Here is a 17,672-nt window from a genome sequence, read left to right on the forward strand (position 1 = left end):
GCTGCTGTCCCGAACACTGCCCTCGTCCTCTTCCCTGTGCCCCGAACCGTCTCTGGAACGGGCGGTAGGCCTGCTTTTCTTTGGGCTTCTTCAAGCCCACAGCCGTCAGGGTCTCTGCCTCCGCCTTCATGCGGGCCATCTCATCATCGGCATGCTTACCGAACAGGGTTTCCCCCGAGAAGGGCAGATTGGCCACCCGCTGCTGGGCCTCCGGCTTGAGTGATGTGAGCCGGAGCCAAGCATGGCGCCGCTGGTTGATCCCATGACAGTACCCATGGGCAGCCAAAAGAGAGACATCCGCAGCCGTGCTGATGACCTGGTTTGAAACCAGCATCCCCTCTTTGAGTATCTCCTGGAAGTCCTCCCTCTTGTCTCGTGGCAGGAGTTCCGTAAACTGTTGCAGGGATTCCCAGAGGGTACGGTCATATCGCCCTAGTAACGCCGCATCACTGGACACCTTCATGGCCGTGGATGCAGTCCCACAAGCCTTCCTACCAGCTGAGTCAATCCATCGGCTTTCCTTATCGGGCGGTACAGTGGAGGACGGGGAGGTAGAATGTAACTTCCTGGCCGCCGTCACTATCACAGAGTCAGGTACCGGGTCTATCCGCAGGAAAGCCGGGTCCAAATCCGGGGCCCTATACTTCTTCAGAAGTCGGGAGGGAGCGGCCTTCCCCCACCGCTGGCGTGAGGAACAGCTCCTCCGCAGGCTCTACCAAACCAGGCACTAATGGCAGTAGAGGGCAAGACAAATGCTTCTTGTGAAGCGTCTCAAATATCACGGACGTCATGGGTTTTGGAGCCGTCACCGTGATTCCCAATTTTGCAGCCCCCCTCAGGAGCACATCCTGGAACGTGCTGATGTCGTCCACCGGAGACACCCTTGTCCCCGGGGATTCCGACAAGGTCGGAGAATAGGTCCTGGTCCTGGACGAGTCCGTGCGGGACCTCGATCCACGCCTCCTATGGCGACGTCTTGACCTGGTGGAGGATCTACGTCGACTCCTCGATCTTCCTCTCCGTCCGGAGCGTGATCGTGACTTATTCGGCTTTGGTCGATCCGCCGGTTCCACCGGGGCGGGCGACTTCAGCTTGGCCGGGGCCTTCGGCTTAGGGGTCCCCGGCTTAGGGGTCCCCTTTGGGAGGGGTCGGAAGCCTGGGCAGCAAGACCGACCTCGGAGGAACCGGAGGCAGATTGTCTGCTGGCAGCTGAGATCGAGGCATAGTGTGAGGCAGTGGTGGTAGAGGAGGAGGAGTAGGGTCCCTCGGAGGGAGTCCCCTCGGTAATGGAGGCGGGGGTGTAACCGGCCTCTGTGACGAAGTACACCGAACCCGGTGATCCGCCTTCCTTCCCAGCCTGGGACGTAGGCGAACCCCCCATGGCGCCAATACTCCTTCCCCGTCTCTTCGGCATCGAAGAGAACGGCGACCGGACGGCGAGCGTCAGTCCCTCGACGGCGAGCGTCCTTTCCCCAACTTCGACCGCCTCGACGGCGAATGCCTTCGCCTCGACGGCGACCTCCTGCGCCTCGACGGCGAACTTCTCTTCGACAACGAGGATCCCCCTCGACGACGATCTTCTCCTTTTCGCCGACGGCGAGTGCCGACGTCGATCACTTGACGTCGACTCCGAGGAGGACGGCGACGAAATCGTCACAGGAGACCTCGACGGCGGTCTGTTCAGTTCATTCAACGTCGAGCGTCGACGGCGCTTTGACCCAGAGCCCTGGGGAGACGGGGAACAGACCATAGTCATCCCTCTCGACATCGTAGTCGGTGCATTCGATCCAGACGGAGAATGGTGACGCTTGCTGGTCTTCCTGCCCCTGGGGAGCCCCCCCCAGAGGCCTCAGCACGGGCAGAGGAAGCCCCTCCAGACCCACCTTGCGCCTTCAGCCTTCTTTCCTCAAGGCCCTGAATCCTGATCTTCTTTCTGTCCTTCAGGGTCCTGCCAGAGAAGCCCTGACAAATCCCACACTCCTCTGGGACATGGGAAGAGGGAAGGCAGAGGATACACACCTCATGGGGATCTGATTTGGCCTTCTTCCTGGAGCACTCCGGGCATTTGTCAATTAATGCAGGCATATTCGACATCAAAAGAGTGCAAAAACAAGAAGAAAGGCACCAAAGTACTTAGATAGCACTCAACTTGACAAAAAAGTGAAAAAATCACCAATAAAACCCTTGAAAAGGGAGCGCTCAATGCTCCAGGGCCCTGCTTGCAGGAGCCGGAAAAAAGAACTGCAAGTAAAAGGGACCTGCAGTGCATTCTGGGATACTGTGAAGTTCTGGAAAGTTCTCTTAAAGGCACAGTATCCTGTTCTGAGCCACAGAATGACAGCCTATGGGGCTTGTCTGTCCATGCCCTCCTCTCTATCATTCTAGAGGGATTTTGCTGTTAAAGCAAGGGAAATCTGGACAGGCTTTGCTGTTTGTGGATTTTTGGTGGAATTTCTAGTTGAAGTTCTGGACAGTGTAGCCTGTGGATATAGGCTGCATTGTCGGTCTTTAATTCTCTCTTAAGTGTCTGTGCAGTTCTGCATTTTTCGACACCGTAAGAGATTATTTTTGATTGCTCCGGGGTCCACGCACATGGGCGGGACTATTCACTAGATTAGGACTATACACAGAGATCCCCTACTACAGAAATATAACTTAAGAGTTACGTTGCTCTTGCCCCCATTGCGTGGCACAAGGGGGAGGGGGGGGAGAGGTGGGGGGACAGGGGGGGGGGGGGGGGGGACAGGGACACAAGGTGTCAGACCAGTCTAGACACCTTGCAGAACCAACAGAATAGCAAACTCCAAGCTAAAAATTGTGGCTGCTCTATAACAATCATAATAGAATAATGGGGTAACCCAAAAAATCAAGACGGACCTGGGCACAATACGGGAATGAAAAACTGGTCCGTGACCATATGTTTAAATGAGTTAAATTCAATTCTGAACAGTTGGTGTTGCGTAGAGCACTACAACACTTATTTGATAACCAAACCAAAATTTCTTATGCATGCTTTAATCCCTTTTTATGCATACGTATGCCAAGAGACCACACATGAAGGAGCGCCACACTGTAAAGTTGATTCCCAAATAACATTTATTTAGAATTAATCAGGAATATTTTTCAATAGTCATAGGTTGCGCGTGAAAAATAGTGAAAAGGTAGTGGTGGTGGGTAGTGAAAGTGCAAATCATAGAGATTAGATATTTAAGGATCACTGGTAAACAAATCCAGAAATTGCAGACCTGTCCAAGTTATGAATTTCATTTACATGTATTCTGTAAATTACAATGTGCACTTAATGCATTTTCCATGATACAACGGATAGGACGTAAGTACCGGTCTTGTTCAGAGGGAGAGCGTCAACATTTCTACTTGGCTGATGTAAGGAGGGAACTTTAGGGCCTCAGCTGCAAATCTTCATCAGGACTGAATGTTGCAACCTAGGATTGAGAATGCTAGGTTAGATGAGGCGCTGTGTGTGTGTGTGTGTGGTCAAGTCTAACAGGTCAAGTGACACAATTCTTACTGACCTAAACCTGGTGCCAAGCCTGGCTAGTCAGGTGTATGATCCACAAGTGATCCCAGGGTCCAATGTCGCCAAGGGTACGACTGTTGCAGTGTTTTGAGACTTTCGTCACCGTATGTCTAAACCATCCGTGAATTATGTAAGATTTCGACCCACTTCTTATAAGATATGTAAAACCAGTGTCAGAAGGTTAGTAGGGGGCCAATGCTAATAACCGGGTTTGTGAAAGGTGTCACCCAATACTACTTCGACAAGCGTAGACCAGACTCCCCGTTGTTCTGAATAAGGAGTATATAGTTCATAGACGAGCGTAGACCAGACTCCCCGTTGTTCTAAATAAGGAGTATATAGTTCAATTCAGGCAGCACCTCGAAGGCCATAGCTTACACTAGGGTCTGAACAGGTCTAGAATACCCATTACAGGTCGCCAAGTGCCAACAATATACCCAAGTACGTTGCTTGAATTACTGAATAATAGTAACCGGCAGCCCCAGCATTGTGCCATCTAATGGGGAGACACAGAGACTACACAGATGCGCAGGGGTTGAGGCGCTAAGGGGGTGACTGGGAAGCGATCCGCGGTATAGGACCTACTGCGGTACACCAGAGTATTCAATTACCTTAATCAAAGGGCCTCCGGTCAATCCATCCCGCTCCATGGAGTTGCGGACAAGGAGTGATGGAGAAGCGGCGCCGGTAATTAAGCCGGGCGGTGTCACGTACGCAACGTGCACGCTGCCGTTCATGGATTGACAGTAGAGCCCAGAGGCTTAGATTGTCAATCGGTTCCCAGGCGGAGGGAAGGGATAACAGAAAATGAAACTAATCCCTAATGTTAGAGGTCCGTGTAATACAATTGGAAGTGAGTGTATGGACACCTTATTGATGCAATATATACAATTACTGCACCACGTAAGATAATATTGTGCAAGTAAGCGGCATGGTATGTACAATTTAAAACAATATGAATCCAGTGACATGCAATACAGTGGTGATTAATATATACATGGTAATTACACTGGTGGAATTAAATACATACACAATGATTTACACAATTAAAACAAGTATTGAAGCAACCCTATGCTGGCTAAAGGGTCCTATATACATGGCTGAAGGGTCCAAAAGTGTAGCTAAAGTGACCCTATGCTAGCTGAAGGGTCACGTGTCCATATGCATAGCTAAAGGGTCTTCGTGTATGGAGGTGGGGACCATCACCCTATATCCAAGGTTGTGTGCGCACATAGGCCACACTATGTCTCCAGAAGGCTAAATATGGTGCATTCGTATTTAGCCAATTCGCAGATTGGCTGCTTGACGGGCAATTTCCTCATATTCATTTAATCCCTTGAGTATAGTATTACACCTACTTAATGTAGGAGAAAAGCAAAGGCATGTCAGTCATCTATTGGTGGATGCGATGACAAAGTGAGCTTTTTTTTAAATTTGATATAGCTGGATCCTGTACCAACAACGGGTAATAGAGCAGTTTAAATGAAAGGGAAGAGAACAATGTACAATAACCATCGAGCAAACAAACAAAAACAGTGATGCAACTGTACTTGCCCTTATTTAGGTTTAACTGTCCAAAAATGGATTGTATCTACCTGTAATGAGGTTTACTATGTTTATTTATGTGTGGAACACCTGCCACTACGGTTACTAGAGCAAACCTTGTTCTATTATGCATGTGGTATTACTTTCAGATCTTTGCGTAAGCCAATGAGAAAGGGGTTGCAAATTGAGGACTTCCTCATTAATATCAATTATGCTGGTCACTTTGACACTCCCTGTAAACTTCTAGTTTGCAACGTGATCTACTGGTACACAGGTTGCAGTCCCCATTCACATGTATCTGTCTGTGTGCCAATTGCACATCCCCGGTTTGTGATGGGAATACTACTATAGGCTCAATGTGTGCAATGTTAGCACATCAAGAATTGTGGCATTAAAATAAATGATGTTAGGAAATGTTGCAAGACCCACCCTCCTTCCACCAATAGGTTGTCCTTCTCTGGGAAAGGCAGCTGTGCCCCTTCTGATGCAGAGGGAGTAGGTTTGAAAACCAGGCATGCGTGGTCATTCCGAAACTACTAGAATGACTGAGCATACATGGTGTTCCTGATCTTCTGAAGGATTATCTGGGTTAGAGATTCCAGATAAAAGACTTCTAGAACACCACGTCCATTCCAACATTAAACCATTCCTTGGGGAAGCAGGGTCCCTAGCCATCCGGAAAGCAGTCTGGTGTTCAGGAGAGTGGACGACCTCAGGCCTTGAACACGGGACACAGGTTTTCCAGGAGAATGTCCAGCTTATGTAAGAATGAAAAACATCTACACAGACTGTCCAATCAGGAGTCATTGAGTGCTGCAAAGTGGGTGACCAGAAGGAACATCCTGTTCTACATGGCCCACTCCTTGCATACCTACATCCAGTAAGGCTGTGGGGGTGCTCGGTTTCCCCAAGTTGTTGTTCTGTACCCAGTGAGCTCAGTCACTTCATGATTATGTCTTCTCCATCTCTCATATTTCCCCTCAACTCATGTTCTCCATTTTGGCTATCCCTCCCCCGGGTTATCTCCTCTCTCCCCTTTACCTCATTTCATTCTGCACTTCTCATTTCGTCCCTCACTCTAGCCTGCTCTAGCTACTCTCTCTCAATTCTGCTTCACTTCTTTTTTATTATGGCCTGGTTTCTGCAGCATCTGCTCTCCTAGCTTATATAGTATTACTATTGAGCAGTTGTGTAGCACATATTGCTAACTTATTGGGTCTTGACGCGGTAATGGGGTGCTTGGATATTACCATCATTACTATTCTTATAAACCATACAGTAATGACAGGCATTTGCACCAACAAAATTTGAGCCTGAGGTTTCCACCTAGATCTTTAAAGCAGTGGCTCACCTACTCAGTGGATATATATCAGCTCTTTGCCCTATTTAAATACTTCTCACTTGACTTTCCTTTCCTAAACCCCTCTAAATATGTAGGTCTTCGATATTCCCTTCACTCTCAGCTCCTCCCTCTAAGCTCTCAACCTCGCTTCTTCCCTTGTCCCACATTCGCTACCACCCCTTATCTGCTCCCAACCCCCCCCCCCCCCATCTTATTTAAATAAGTGACAGGGCCCAAGATATTCCTCAGGTTGCAACTGCAACTTGCACCACCCACAGGCCCTACTAAAGACCAGTATTAACACCACCTACACGCCTTCATATGTGACAACTGTAACTGCACAAGGTGATCTAAAGCTATTAGAATGGACTGGGCTAACTGATATTTTTAATGTTATATCAGATAGTTAAATACTCTGCCCTGTCCTCTTTTAAAAAAAAGGTAACAGCGCCATCTGGTGGTTAGTATGTTAAGTAGTAAGTGCCAGTACAGGATCAAAGTAACAGCAAACGCTGGCGCAAATTAAGCAATGGGCCCATGAGGGTATGGTTAGGTCACAGAAGCATATTCTGGTAAAAAGCAACAAAAGAAAAAAAAAACAGTCCCCTAGAGCAGCCAGTTCAGTCTTAAAGGCTTTAGGCCTGGTTTTCTTCAAATTTCGAGCTGCTTCTATAAGATATTACAATTCTTCCATAGTGGTACCCACGAAGGTTAGGAAAAGTCTTACTTTAGTTGTATTATGCAGTACACCTTCACTGTAGCTCTTCTAGCACTTATCATGTAAACACAGGCTAGACTCTGGAGCAATTCGACACAGCTCACATCAACTGCATGCAGGGCTGCCCAGTGACATCCCTTTGGAGTCGCTCCATAAACTCCAGAGCTACCCTGCTTGGTTATGAGAAAAATGTGCTTGAAAGGAAGAAACAGTTTAGCAAGGTGGTGAAAAGACTTAAGAGGAGAGGACCAAAGAACAGAGCCCTAGGGAGATAGTTGCACATAGCTGTTAGATGTAGAGATGTGCCTTAACAGAATAAGCGGAGTCTGAAACCTACGGTGATTAACAGAAGTCATGTGATGTGTATAGAGAGAGCGGCTGGTATAAAAAACAGTGAAGAAGGCACAGTGTGTGCAAACAGAGAGGGTAGTAAATTGAGACGATTGCAAAGTTCACTTAGAAGTACAGAATAGCAATGCCAGTCTTGAAGCAGGAAGGGTAGATGCCAGCCAGTAATAGCTCTAGAGACAAAGTAGGTGGCGAAGCATGAGCCTGTACATGGGCTTGAATGCTTGATGGCTGGATTGAGCAGACAGCAAGGGTGTACTGCAAAGCATGGGAGCAGTTATATGCTGTATTTGTTAACAGGCATAAGATCGAACAGGGAGGGTACAGTAAGTGCAGAGATGGGAGATGCATAGATAGGCTGCCTCCTTGAGAAGGTTTCAAAAGATATGTAGGGCGCTAAAGAATAGAGTATTCTAAATAGCAATAATGGAATGGGGGGGTGGAAGGCAAGATCACACAGGAGTAGATGATGGCGTCAACAGATAGCTTATATTTTGCCAGCTTCAGAGGTGTGGAGAACTCAAAATGAAGAAATCACTGGCAGTGGGATCAAGGCTATAGCATTGTATTTAGAATGTATTTAGTACATGGCTACCCGCAGTGTGACAGTGATACCACCATCATTGCACAGTTCTTGTTCACTTGCTGCCAGCCAAGCTAACATTCATGATTGGAAGACTAGTTTTTTGTGACTGTTGTGTGTGAAAAATTGTCGTAGTGTGAGAGCCAGAGGATTGCTCCGGGGATAGGCATGTCAGTGGAACAGAAGAGCGCAAGATGAACTGTGTAAGTCAGCCACTCGTTTGACATTAGCAGAACTGGCGTTCATAGAGCAGGGGAAAGAGCAACTTGTTATTACTCCATTGAATTCCAAGAGATAACAGAGCTGTCTAATGGTCATTGGGGGATATTATGGATTTGTGTGGGAAACGTTTTGGTGATGCAACTACTGTATTAACATCTCTTTGCTATTCTGACTGCAAGAGCTGGGATAGGAAGAGGATTGAGAAGGGGTGTAAGGCTTTGAAGGCACAATGGAAGGCATTTTTAACTGATGAGTAGACCAACGTTTTAAGAGTGTTTAAGTATGGCAAAAACTGCTGGAAGGGCATTTTGGATGTATTTTGGGTGCCTTGGCCTATGGACAGCCGAAGTGATGGACAAGTGGATGAGGGCATGGTCAAATGTGGAGGATGGACCTGAGGGAGTAGGCGAAAAATTGTGTTGATTGTAACTCGAGTGGCTGGGAAGGGACTCCTTTGTGGATACCTTGGCCAGTCAGCAAACCCCATCAGGCCAAACTACATTAAAGGCCTTATTCTAGACGCCTGCATAATTTAGACGCTAGCCACCACTTGTGGAGGGCATTGCTTTATAGTCTATGCTAAGCATGTTTATCTACAGCCACACTTGCAACGGACGGAAAAATCTGCTAACGTTGTAGTTTTCTGTTCGCAGTTTGTAGATCCACATGTGCTTGCCCTTCTACCCGGAAGCCACTGTCTTTTGCAGACATATGTTGACATATGTATTTTCACTCTTGATTATGATCATATACCTTGCTAACACATTCCATATATACCCTCACCACAGTGCGAAAAACAAACTAGAATAGAGTTGGTGCCCACTTCCAATGTACACCATCAGGAGTTACACCTCATCTTGAAAGACTTCTTTGAGCAAAAACTCCTTGCATAAGTCCAAGCCTAGCGCTCGATAACAGGAGTATGCAATGCATGTGGATCCACAGCATTATACCCTATTTTACGAAAATGGAAGGTGCACCGGGAAAAGGAGTCCAAACTTTAATAAGGAAGTCCTTTAGGTTTCTTTTATTCTTTATAATAAAGCATTTAGTCAGACATCTGCCAAACGTGTTTCGTTCTTTACAAAAGAACTTCTTCAGGGCAATATTGGTAATTAGCAGTGGTCCTATCGAATTCAAGTCGCGGAGGGCTATTAGTTCAATCACTACTGACAAACCCCTAAGTAGGAGTTCCAAAATATTGATCACAGTTACAGCATTGTCTAACTGTAGTTTTAGACGGTCATTTCGTTGTGTGACACAGAAATATATTACAAGAAATCCCATCTGGAGGCCTCACAGAGTTCCAGTCGATCGATTACAGCCCAGCCGATCTACAGGGCTCGGAGACGTAGAAGGCAGGTACGCCGCGCTAGGTGTACCTGCCTTCTACGTCTCAGCAGCAATGCAAAGAAGCTTTAAAAAACACCACAAAGCATAGATTTTACAGATAGAATCCTACTGGTTAAGATGTAAGGGTTAAATCATTTGCATCCAATTGTGTACTGCAATAAAGGGCCTGGTAGCGGAAAAACAGTGGATGTTTGAGGAGTGGGGGATACTGGAGAGGAGGAGGTTACTGGAGAGGAGGAGGTTACTAGAGGGAAAGATGGGCAAAATAGGTCAGGGCCTAGGCCATGGTTAGGTGGTCGTAAACGTCAATAGTCTCTACTAGTGGCTAGGGGTGGATTGCGAGTGGGTGCCATAGCTGCAGCAAGACTCTGATAGCATAGCCAAGCTAATCACAATTTGACAGCAGCATATGCTGAATAGCCTCTCCTTCGTTGTCTCACTGGAGGTCCAGCGTTTTGTGTGGGTTGACCTAAGAGGCACTGGAACCAGGTGTGCTGGCCTGCGGCAGGAACGAATGATACAATCGGAACGTGCATCAACGTATTAGTGCCACGTCATTTTTCTCGTACTGTTTTCTTGACTTTGCTTCTTTCAGGCCAGCCAACAAATATGCACACAACACAGTAGAACTGCCTCCTGGTGGTGAAATTGGGGGGCATGACAAATGTGACTAAATCTGTGTGACTAACAATCTCTAGGTATAGTCCGATGACAGTGAATATAAAAATAGTTTAAGCAATTATTTGTGTTGTACACACGACATTACTGCAAAAGGTTTTGCGCGTGGAGGTGTAATTGAACAGGTGAGTTAAAATAAAAAAATAACTGGTAAGCATCAGCTTTCCCACTCTTACCTTTCTCTCATGCTCAAAACAGAATAAAACCGAGACAAAGAATCACAGTAAGGGCACAAGTGTGTGAAGGTGATACATGGCTTTAATTTTAACATCGTGAATACATCTGGTGAAAGGCACAACACCTATGATGAGACGACAGATCCAGCAAATGTTGTTTTGCACCAAGTTGTGCTCATTCCATTTAAAAACATTCTGCTAAAAATGCATAGCCATACTCAACATATTTTTGGAAAGTAATGTCCACATTGTATAAGCACCAGTTCCAAAAGATGTAGGGGACGGCAAATATTCTGCACTCACAAACAGCTTACGATTTTCATTGTCTCCATCCTCAATGGCACGAAAAGGCGAGTTGGAATGGTGGCGCAGCCTCGTATCAGAATCAAAACAGGAGCTTGGATGGAAACCAGGCTGAGAATCCAGAATCTACTGTACAAACAAAGCACACAACTTTCCAAAGATGTTAAGAAAAAAAGTACTTTAAATTGTTTGATCATTACTTTTAAGTGGAAAGGTTTGTGAGAGACAATTGCCTCCAAAAACATCCGAGACTTACGAAAGGCTCTCAGATCTCAACCTCCTCAAAAACTGTTCCAAGCTGCATACGGGTGGCTAGCTCTTGACGGAGATGCAGGTAGGAAATATGCCTGGTTTCCATCACAGCCAACTCAGAGAACAGGGATTTCGCAATTCTCAAGAAAAAATAAGGAAAGTGAAGAGTACCCCGCAGTGGGATTGCAACAAAGAGAAGATGTGTACAAATGCTATTTAACAATAAAAACCGGAAAATAATGGTGAGCAAGGGTGGTTACAAAGAGAGGCACTTGGGAATGTTGCACATTCCAGGGTACTAAAAGCATTCCAGCAACCTTTTTAATGTGTCCATCCAGTCACAACACTTTATACATATTTCAGCACCGATGGTGTGGTGGTTAAGGTCTACATTGGAAAAGGTGTATCCAGCAAAGGTGGAGATATATTTTCGCCAGCAACATTGAAAACAATTATGATGGAGCAAATAGTATTGATAGTGCACAATGAGAACCAAATGGCCCTAGGCACTTGTGTGCAAGCAACAACTCTCTGATGTGTAGAAGGACTAGGCTCTGGGTTTAGATTGAGCCAAGGATATTCTGAAGTGTAAGGGGTAGCAAATGAAGCTCCTACGAGCCTTTGCCCCAATAAACTGCCTAGATGTCTGTGTTCTCTTCTAGGAAGGGTGGTTACCCCAGCTAAAACAACCACAAGACAAACCAGCAAAAGCATGGCACAACAGTTGTCCTTGGGTCAGAGCTGAAAGATTTGGAAAATAAAAGAAAAAGGTCAGTAAAGGTCATGGACCAGACTGCCAAGAACAAAACTAAGAGAAAAACAGTTTACTTTACAGGTTTCAGAAAAAGACGTGATTACAGGGGGGTGCACCTATACATTTTACAAGTAAAAATACATTTACTGTTCGCACTAGAGACGAGTAGAAAATAAATGCTGCTTTTAGTCATTTCCACCACAGAGTTTCAGCAGTGTCTTCCGATAATCTCCCGAAGTGTCGCTCTGGTAACAAGAACAAACAGAAAAAGATGAAAATGAAGAATCACGTTAGTTGCAAAAGGATCAGGTTCACATCAGTAAAGAGCAAATACTTTTTCCGATTATATATTCAAGCCACCCCGACACCTAGAATAATGGGCTCTTGGATAAGGAGGCTGGTTCTTCGACTAACACTTCCTCATGAAGCGTGAGCCAACTGGCTTAGCTGCCTCTGCTAAGGGTTGATAGTTTGCGTAAGAACTCTATGGTCATGCATGCTTTTCTGAAAATAACTAGTACACCAGAAAGAACTAACTAAATAGTGTTTTGGTGAATATTGTCGCGCTAAAAGCCGGTTAGATCTCTGCTTTTCGATTTGTGGGACCAGTGATTAGGCCCTGACTGAGTTCACTATGTGGGTCAAACGCTCCAGTTTTCCTTCTTCAAACTGTTGGGGGTATATTAATTTATCATTCTACAAACACTGAAGCTCCTGAGAAGAATCCCTCTAGTGGGTGCAGATAACAGACAGATATTATCTTAATGTGTTACTGGTGCTCAGAGAAAGGCAAGATCAAGCATGTCAGGATTTTTCCCCAGTCTATGCAGTAGCAGGAACAACCAAGCATTCTATGCGGATACTGAAAACACAATACATTCGCAATCGAGTTATTAGATGTACGAAACAGTTCAACAATCGTTGCAAACGTATACTAATTCAGATTGTTAACAGAAGGTGATCACAACAGGGTAAAATAAAAGTTCTGAAGCCGCCCACCAAACCTTTTGCAAACATGTCACTCCGAAAACAGGCCTGAAACAAAGGAATCGTGGCGACAAACAATACATTTAATCAGAATCCTGCACAGCAAAAGCACAGTGCCTTGCAGCTCGGGAAATTTAATTACTATAGCCAGTAGACAAAACCAGCTTTTGAGTGTCTGTACCTAAAACGTCACAATACCTTATCTAACACTTTTTTTGATGGATGCAGATGCGCCTCAAGAGTCCGGCCGAGGGGGGGGGGGGGGGGGGGATCTGGACAGGGAGGGGGGGGGGGTAGGGGGTTCTGCGAAGGGTTTCTCTTGCTCTCCACCCAGAATGCACTAGTGTGGCCAACACCTACATGCAGATGACCAGCTACATCATCGAGGGTAAACTTGGAAGTTCCCACCTGACAGTCATGGAAACAAAGTACTGGAAAGGAAGAAGCTGGAGTTGGGATACTTACTTGCCCTCAGTTAGCAGCATCCAGTTTCCAGCTTTCCAGCACCATTTTTATCAATAAAATAACAGGTACACCACCAGCATTTACAGGCGCCAGAGTACAAATGATCACAACCATTACAGCACAAATGATGCAGCTTTGCAAATGCCACAAAACACACAGACACCTCCCCCAAACCTCTACACAATTCATAGAGGGAGTCAAGGAGGCATTCCTGTTGTCATCAGCCTGAAAAAAATAGTAAATGCTGCCCCAAACCTGGGCTTTTGGAGGGTCAGAGTAGTAATGTGGACCAGAGCGCTGGGCCTTTTAAGAGTACATTAGAGGAAGATAATGAAATCATCTGCAGTGGGAAGATATATGCTCAGGAAAAAAATTAATTTGTGTGAGAAATTCTTCACACAGCTCAGGTGAACGAAAACTTAATGCATGGGAGGCCACTTGCAAACTCGGTCTCATTAAATTTAGTAAAGGACGCACAGGTATATTCCTTTGTTCCACCGACAAGAAGAATGCACCTGAAAGCGCTGTATGCAGTTATACTTGCAAGACTTAGCGTGACCATACTAGGAAGCAGAAGAACCGGAGTGCCACCAGAAAGGATGTGCAGGAGACTAAAGCTGCTCCTGAATGAGAAGCAAGAGGACAACCACAGTCATCTTCATTTCTAAACACTCTACTACATAGAGTCAAAAACTATCTGGTGTGGAGAGCAGAATCCCAATACTGGCAAAGAAAAGAATGTGAGAACATTAGAACAAACTGCATGTGGAATCTCGAAAAGTATTTCCTGTTGACATGGCCATTTGTCACTCAAGTTTCTAACTAAAAAAAAAAATAATCCAAAAGAGGTTTTGTTATAGCCACCCATTTTGATATAAAAAAACAAGGTTTAATCACTCTTTGATTTGTTTCTTAGAACACGCACAGTGGGGGGGAGGGGGGCACCTACTGCAGACGTGATGCAATACCACGTCCTGTGGCTAAGCCCTGCTGAGCAAGGCCGAAGGAATCGATCTATACCAGAGATTTTCACTACATCATGACAAGAGGATAGTGTTCATGGTATAGACTGAAAACGACATGAATAATTTGAAAATCAACTCTCTATCTTTCAATCAGCCAGTTTAGTGCCAATGCAATGTCTAGAAAATATTCTGTAAACCTTTGTGTACCACCGGCTGTAATCATGTGGGCACCTCCCTGGTAACTATTTGGCCACTTCTGAAGAAGCCCTTACGTTGACACACTTTTCCACAACAAGACACTTCATTTCATGGTTTATCTAGCTAGCACCATGTTAGTTTGGAGGCCATGCTTGGGTGTTTCAAAAGTACAAAGATATACTCAGTGCTTTGTCGCACTATACAAATCTCCCCACTTCCATTTAGTGCGAATGTACCATTCAAGTGGCTGCAGAATCGGGTGGTAATACTTACAGTGATGTCAGTGTACAGGGACTTGCCATACATCCTCTTGTACTCTTTACGGATATCCAGCAGATCCACCTCGCTACGCGAGACCATGACCCGGATGAGGGTCTTGTCCTTAGTTCCTGCTCCCTGGGAGAAAAGGTGGAAATTTAAAAAAGTTAAGATCAGCATTGCCGTGATTGACAAAACCGCTTGAGGTAATGTGTGGCACCGACTAAGAGCTAACCCATGTTTAGAGGCTAAGCACAAAAGAGGGTGAGGTGCCCACAGATCTTGACTTAGAAGAATAGGTGAAGTGGCGTGCTTGTCGGGCTTTCCTGATAGCAAGTGGAAACTGATTAAAATTTTGCAGTGTAGATTCTGAAACTTTAAGTCAGCTCCTTTCATTCCTTGCATCCAAGTATGTATAAGAATCTCAGTCATTGGAGGGCAGACTACATATGCTTGCTCTGTTCGCAACAAATTATCCAACACAGGATTTGGTGTAGTAATTGGCACAAATTAGGGTGCATGTGAGCCAAGCTTGTACTATGATCAACAACTCCCAATATCAATTTAGCAGCCTGAAGTAAATCTGCTTGGTTGTGTTGTAGGCTGCAGACCTCTCTACACACCTTCTGGAAGAGCCTCAAGACCTGGCTCTTCGGTTGAACCGGAGCTGTAAACCCCACCCCTTGAGACCCTCACGGTTGAGTAGCACACTTTTAAACCCCCTAATTCATTGCTGGAGTCACAAAATGCACTACATACAATACATTTGATAAGGGCTATGCACTGCTGAAGGCCACTGGAAATGCGTATAGAATACTACACAATTAAATGAAATAACAGTACACCTACCCTCATTGCTTTGTTAAGCCTTTCTGCAAAGTAAGCTGGTGTGTTCTTCAAACATTTAACTGTAGAGAGAAATTAAAGGCATTAGCTATTTCTGAATGGACAATAACAGAAAATTGTACCTGGTATCATTTTGCCAAACGTGATCAGCAAATGATCAGAACGACTTTGGTAGGGATTCCAATTTCTAGTTAATCAGCCCGAGATACAAACATCAGGCTCTTAGGGTCTTGCTTATACCCTGGATGGCTCTACATGGGCAGCTTTCACTATATAAAACATAGTTAAGTTAATGGAGCAGGGGACAAGATGTCTCAAGCCCCAAACCCACTGTTAATCCCTTATGTTGTTTCTACTACCATTCTATCACTGGAAAACCCACCATTTATGACCTCTCAGCCGCAGAAACACTCCAGACCAAACCCTCAATCTTTAATCAGCCAGTCTCTAAAAAGGATTTGCGATACAGTAAGTGGACAAGTGGTGCAATATTGCAAATAGTTTTTAGGTACACATGGTTTTTGATCTCCTACATGCTGCACGATGTAACCTTAGTCACTGCTGCCCATCGTGGTCAAGATGAAGGAGCGAGCATCAACTTAGCGAGTCATCTTTGATGTTGGTCTCCCAAGGACTTGGTTTAGTATTTGGAGGTGCCACTAAAGTCCCTGGGGGTAGTGCTACATTCAAAGGCACCTTAAAGGCACATGTTTGAAAAATTACACATTTTTTTAAGGTTTGCATGCCTTGGAGGTCTCAGCTTGTGTGAAGCCCAACAAACTATTCCGCCAAGATAAATCAGGGATGTACTAATTTAAGCTAACACTAGTTGGAAACAAATGAAATCGTGAGGCAGGGTATATGTAGGTTGGGCTAAAGGGTCATCACTTAAACCACTAATCTCAAGTCATGATACTGCTTCGCCAAGGGTGGAACTCTGCCCAAGAAGAGAAAAACACATGTTGGCTGAAGTCCTGTCCAAAGTGGTTGTTGCTTTGCAGCAGACTTTCCACAGAATTACTCGTGCTTATGAAGACCACTTACTTAGCACTGCATAATACAGAACTTGGTGCAAAGCAGACTGAGGAATGCCTACCGCAAAGAGTTGTGCCTCAAAAGGGAATTACTGCACGTGTCCTTCGCTGTCCAGTTCCCAGCTACCAGAAAAGTATTATGCACAGAAATTGGACAGGATGGCAAAGATAAAAGACGCACTAGTCTCAAAGGTACACAAATACTGAGAACCAAACATTCAAATGCACGTGCACACACACACACACACACACATATATACATACATACACACATAGTAATTCTATTAATTTATAAAGTGAAATTCTACCATTTGGATTTGCACGCTCCTATTCGCATATCTTGAATGTGGTTCCAAAAGCAAGATTTGCCTCGGACAGCAACTTTCACCCCTGGTCTCGCATCTTAGGAGCCTTCCTGCCTAGGGGGTGGCTTTGCTATATAGAGTGTGAATGACATCCCAAAAGGCTCTACCCCCCCAAACCATTCTAAAGAGGTTGACACCAAGCCTCGGGGAGTAACAAAACAAAAAACTAAACTCGACAGGACCAATGTAAAGGAAAAAAAGCGCAATGCATTTTGATGTCACATCTTGTGCAGGTGCGAGATACAACAAAATTTCACAAACCTGTCCATGAAAACATTAAAACAGATTGGGGGAGACGTACTGTAAGAAGAAATTATGAGAGATGCACACTGGTCAGTTAAGCATGCATGACAAACGACAGGTGTAGAACAAATGGCAAAAAGTAGCAGCACAGCACAGCACACAAACACTGCACTCAGTGGGTGGTGTGACCCCCCAGTGGGGCTTCGAAATGGGAACACAGAACCCCATGAATTGTTGAGGAGGTTATTACCGGACTTGTGTACTCCAGAAAGCTTTCAAGGAACAGACCAAAACAAAAACTGTTACTGCCAACCAGATGATCAAAGGGAAAACCATTTGTTAACGGACACAGGAGAGCATCATTCCCCACTTTCAGCAAGCCTCTCATGTCCCACAGTCACCGTTTCCAGCACCCAAGACTGAGATGACCGAAAGGAAGCTGCAATTTGTAAGATGCATAGGCCGTGATCACAGGGTGGTATATTGGGAAGCTTAAGAG

General features: G+C 45.4%; 1 protein-coding gene across 2 annotated transcripts in view; it reads right to left on the minus strand.

Annotated features, from left to right (window-relative positions):
* Positions 1-10,567: 10,567 nt before the first annotated feature.
* Positions 10,568-17,672, minus strand: part of ANXA11 (annexin A11) — a 132,063-nt gene continuing 124,958 nt past the window's right edge. For both annotated transcript variants that reach the window (XM_078642949.1, XM_078642950.1), the window contains exons 13-15: positions 15,535-15,593; positions 14,701-14,823; positions 10,568-12,057 (exon numbers count right to left, since the gene is read on the minus strand). In XM_078642949.1, the coding sequence (XP_078499075.1) occupies positions 11,998-12,057; positions 14,701-14,823; positions 15,535-15,593 (242 nt within the window). In that variant the 3' untranslated portion in view covers positions 10,568-11,997. The remainder of the gene's footprint in view (positions 12,058-14,700; positions 14,824-15,534; positions 15,594-17,672) is intronic.

This window comes from Lissotriton helveticus, chromosome 5_1 (assembly GCF_964261635.1).
Source record: "Lissotriton helveticus chromosome 5_1, aLisHel1.1, whole genome shotgun sequence".
NCBI lineage: Eukaryota > Metazoa > Chordata > Amphibia > Caudata > Salamandridae > Lissotriton > Lissotriton helveticus.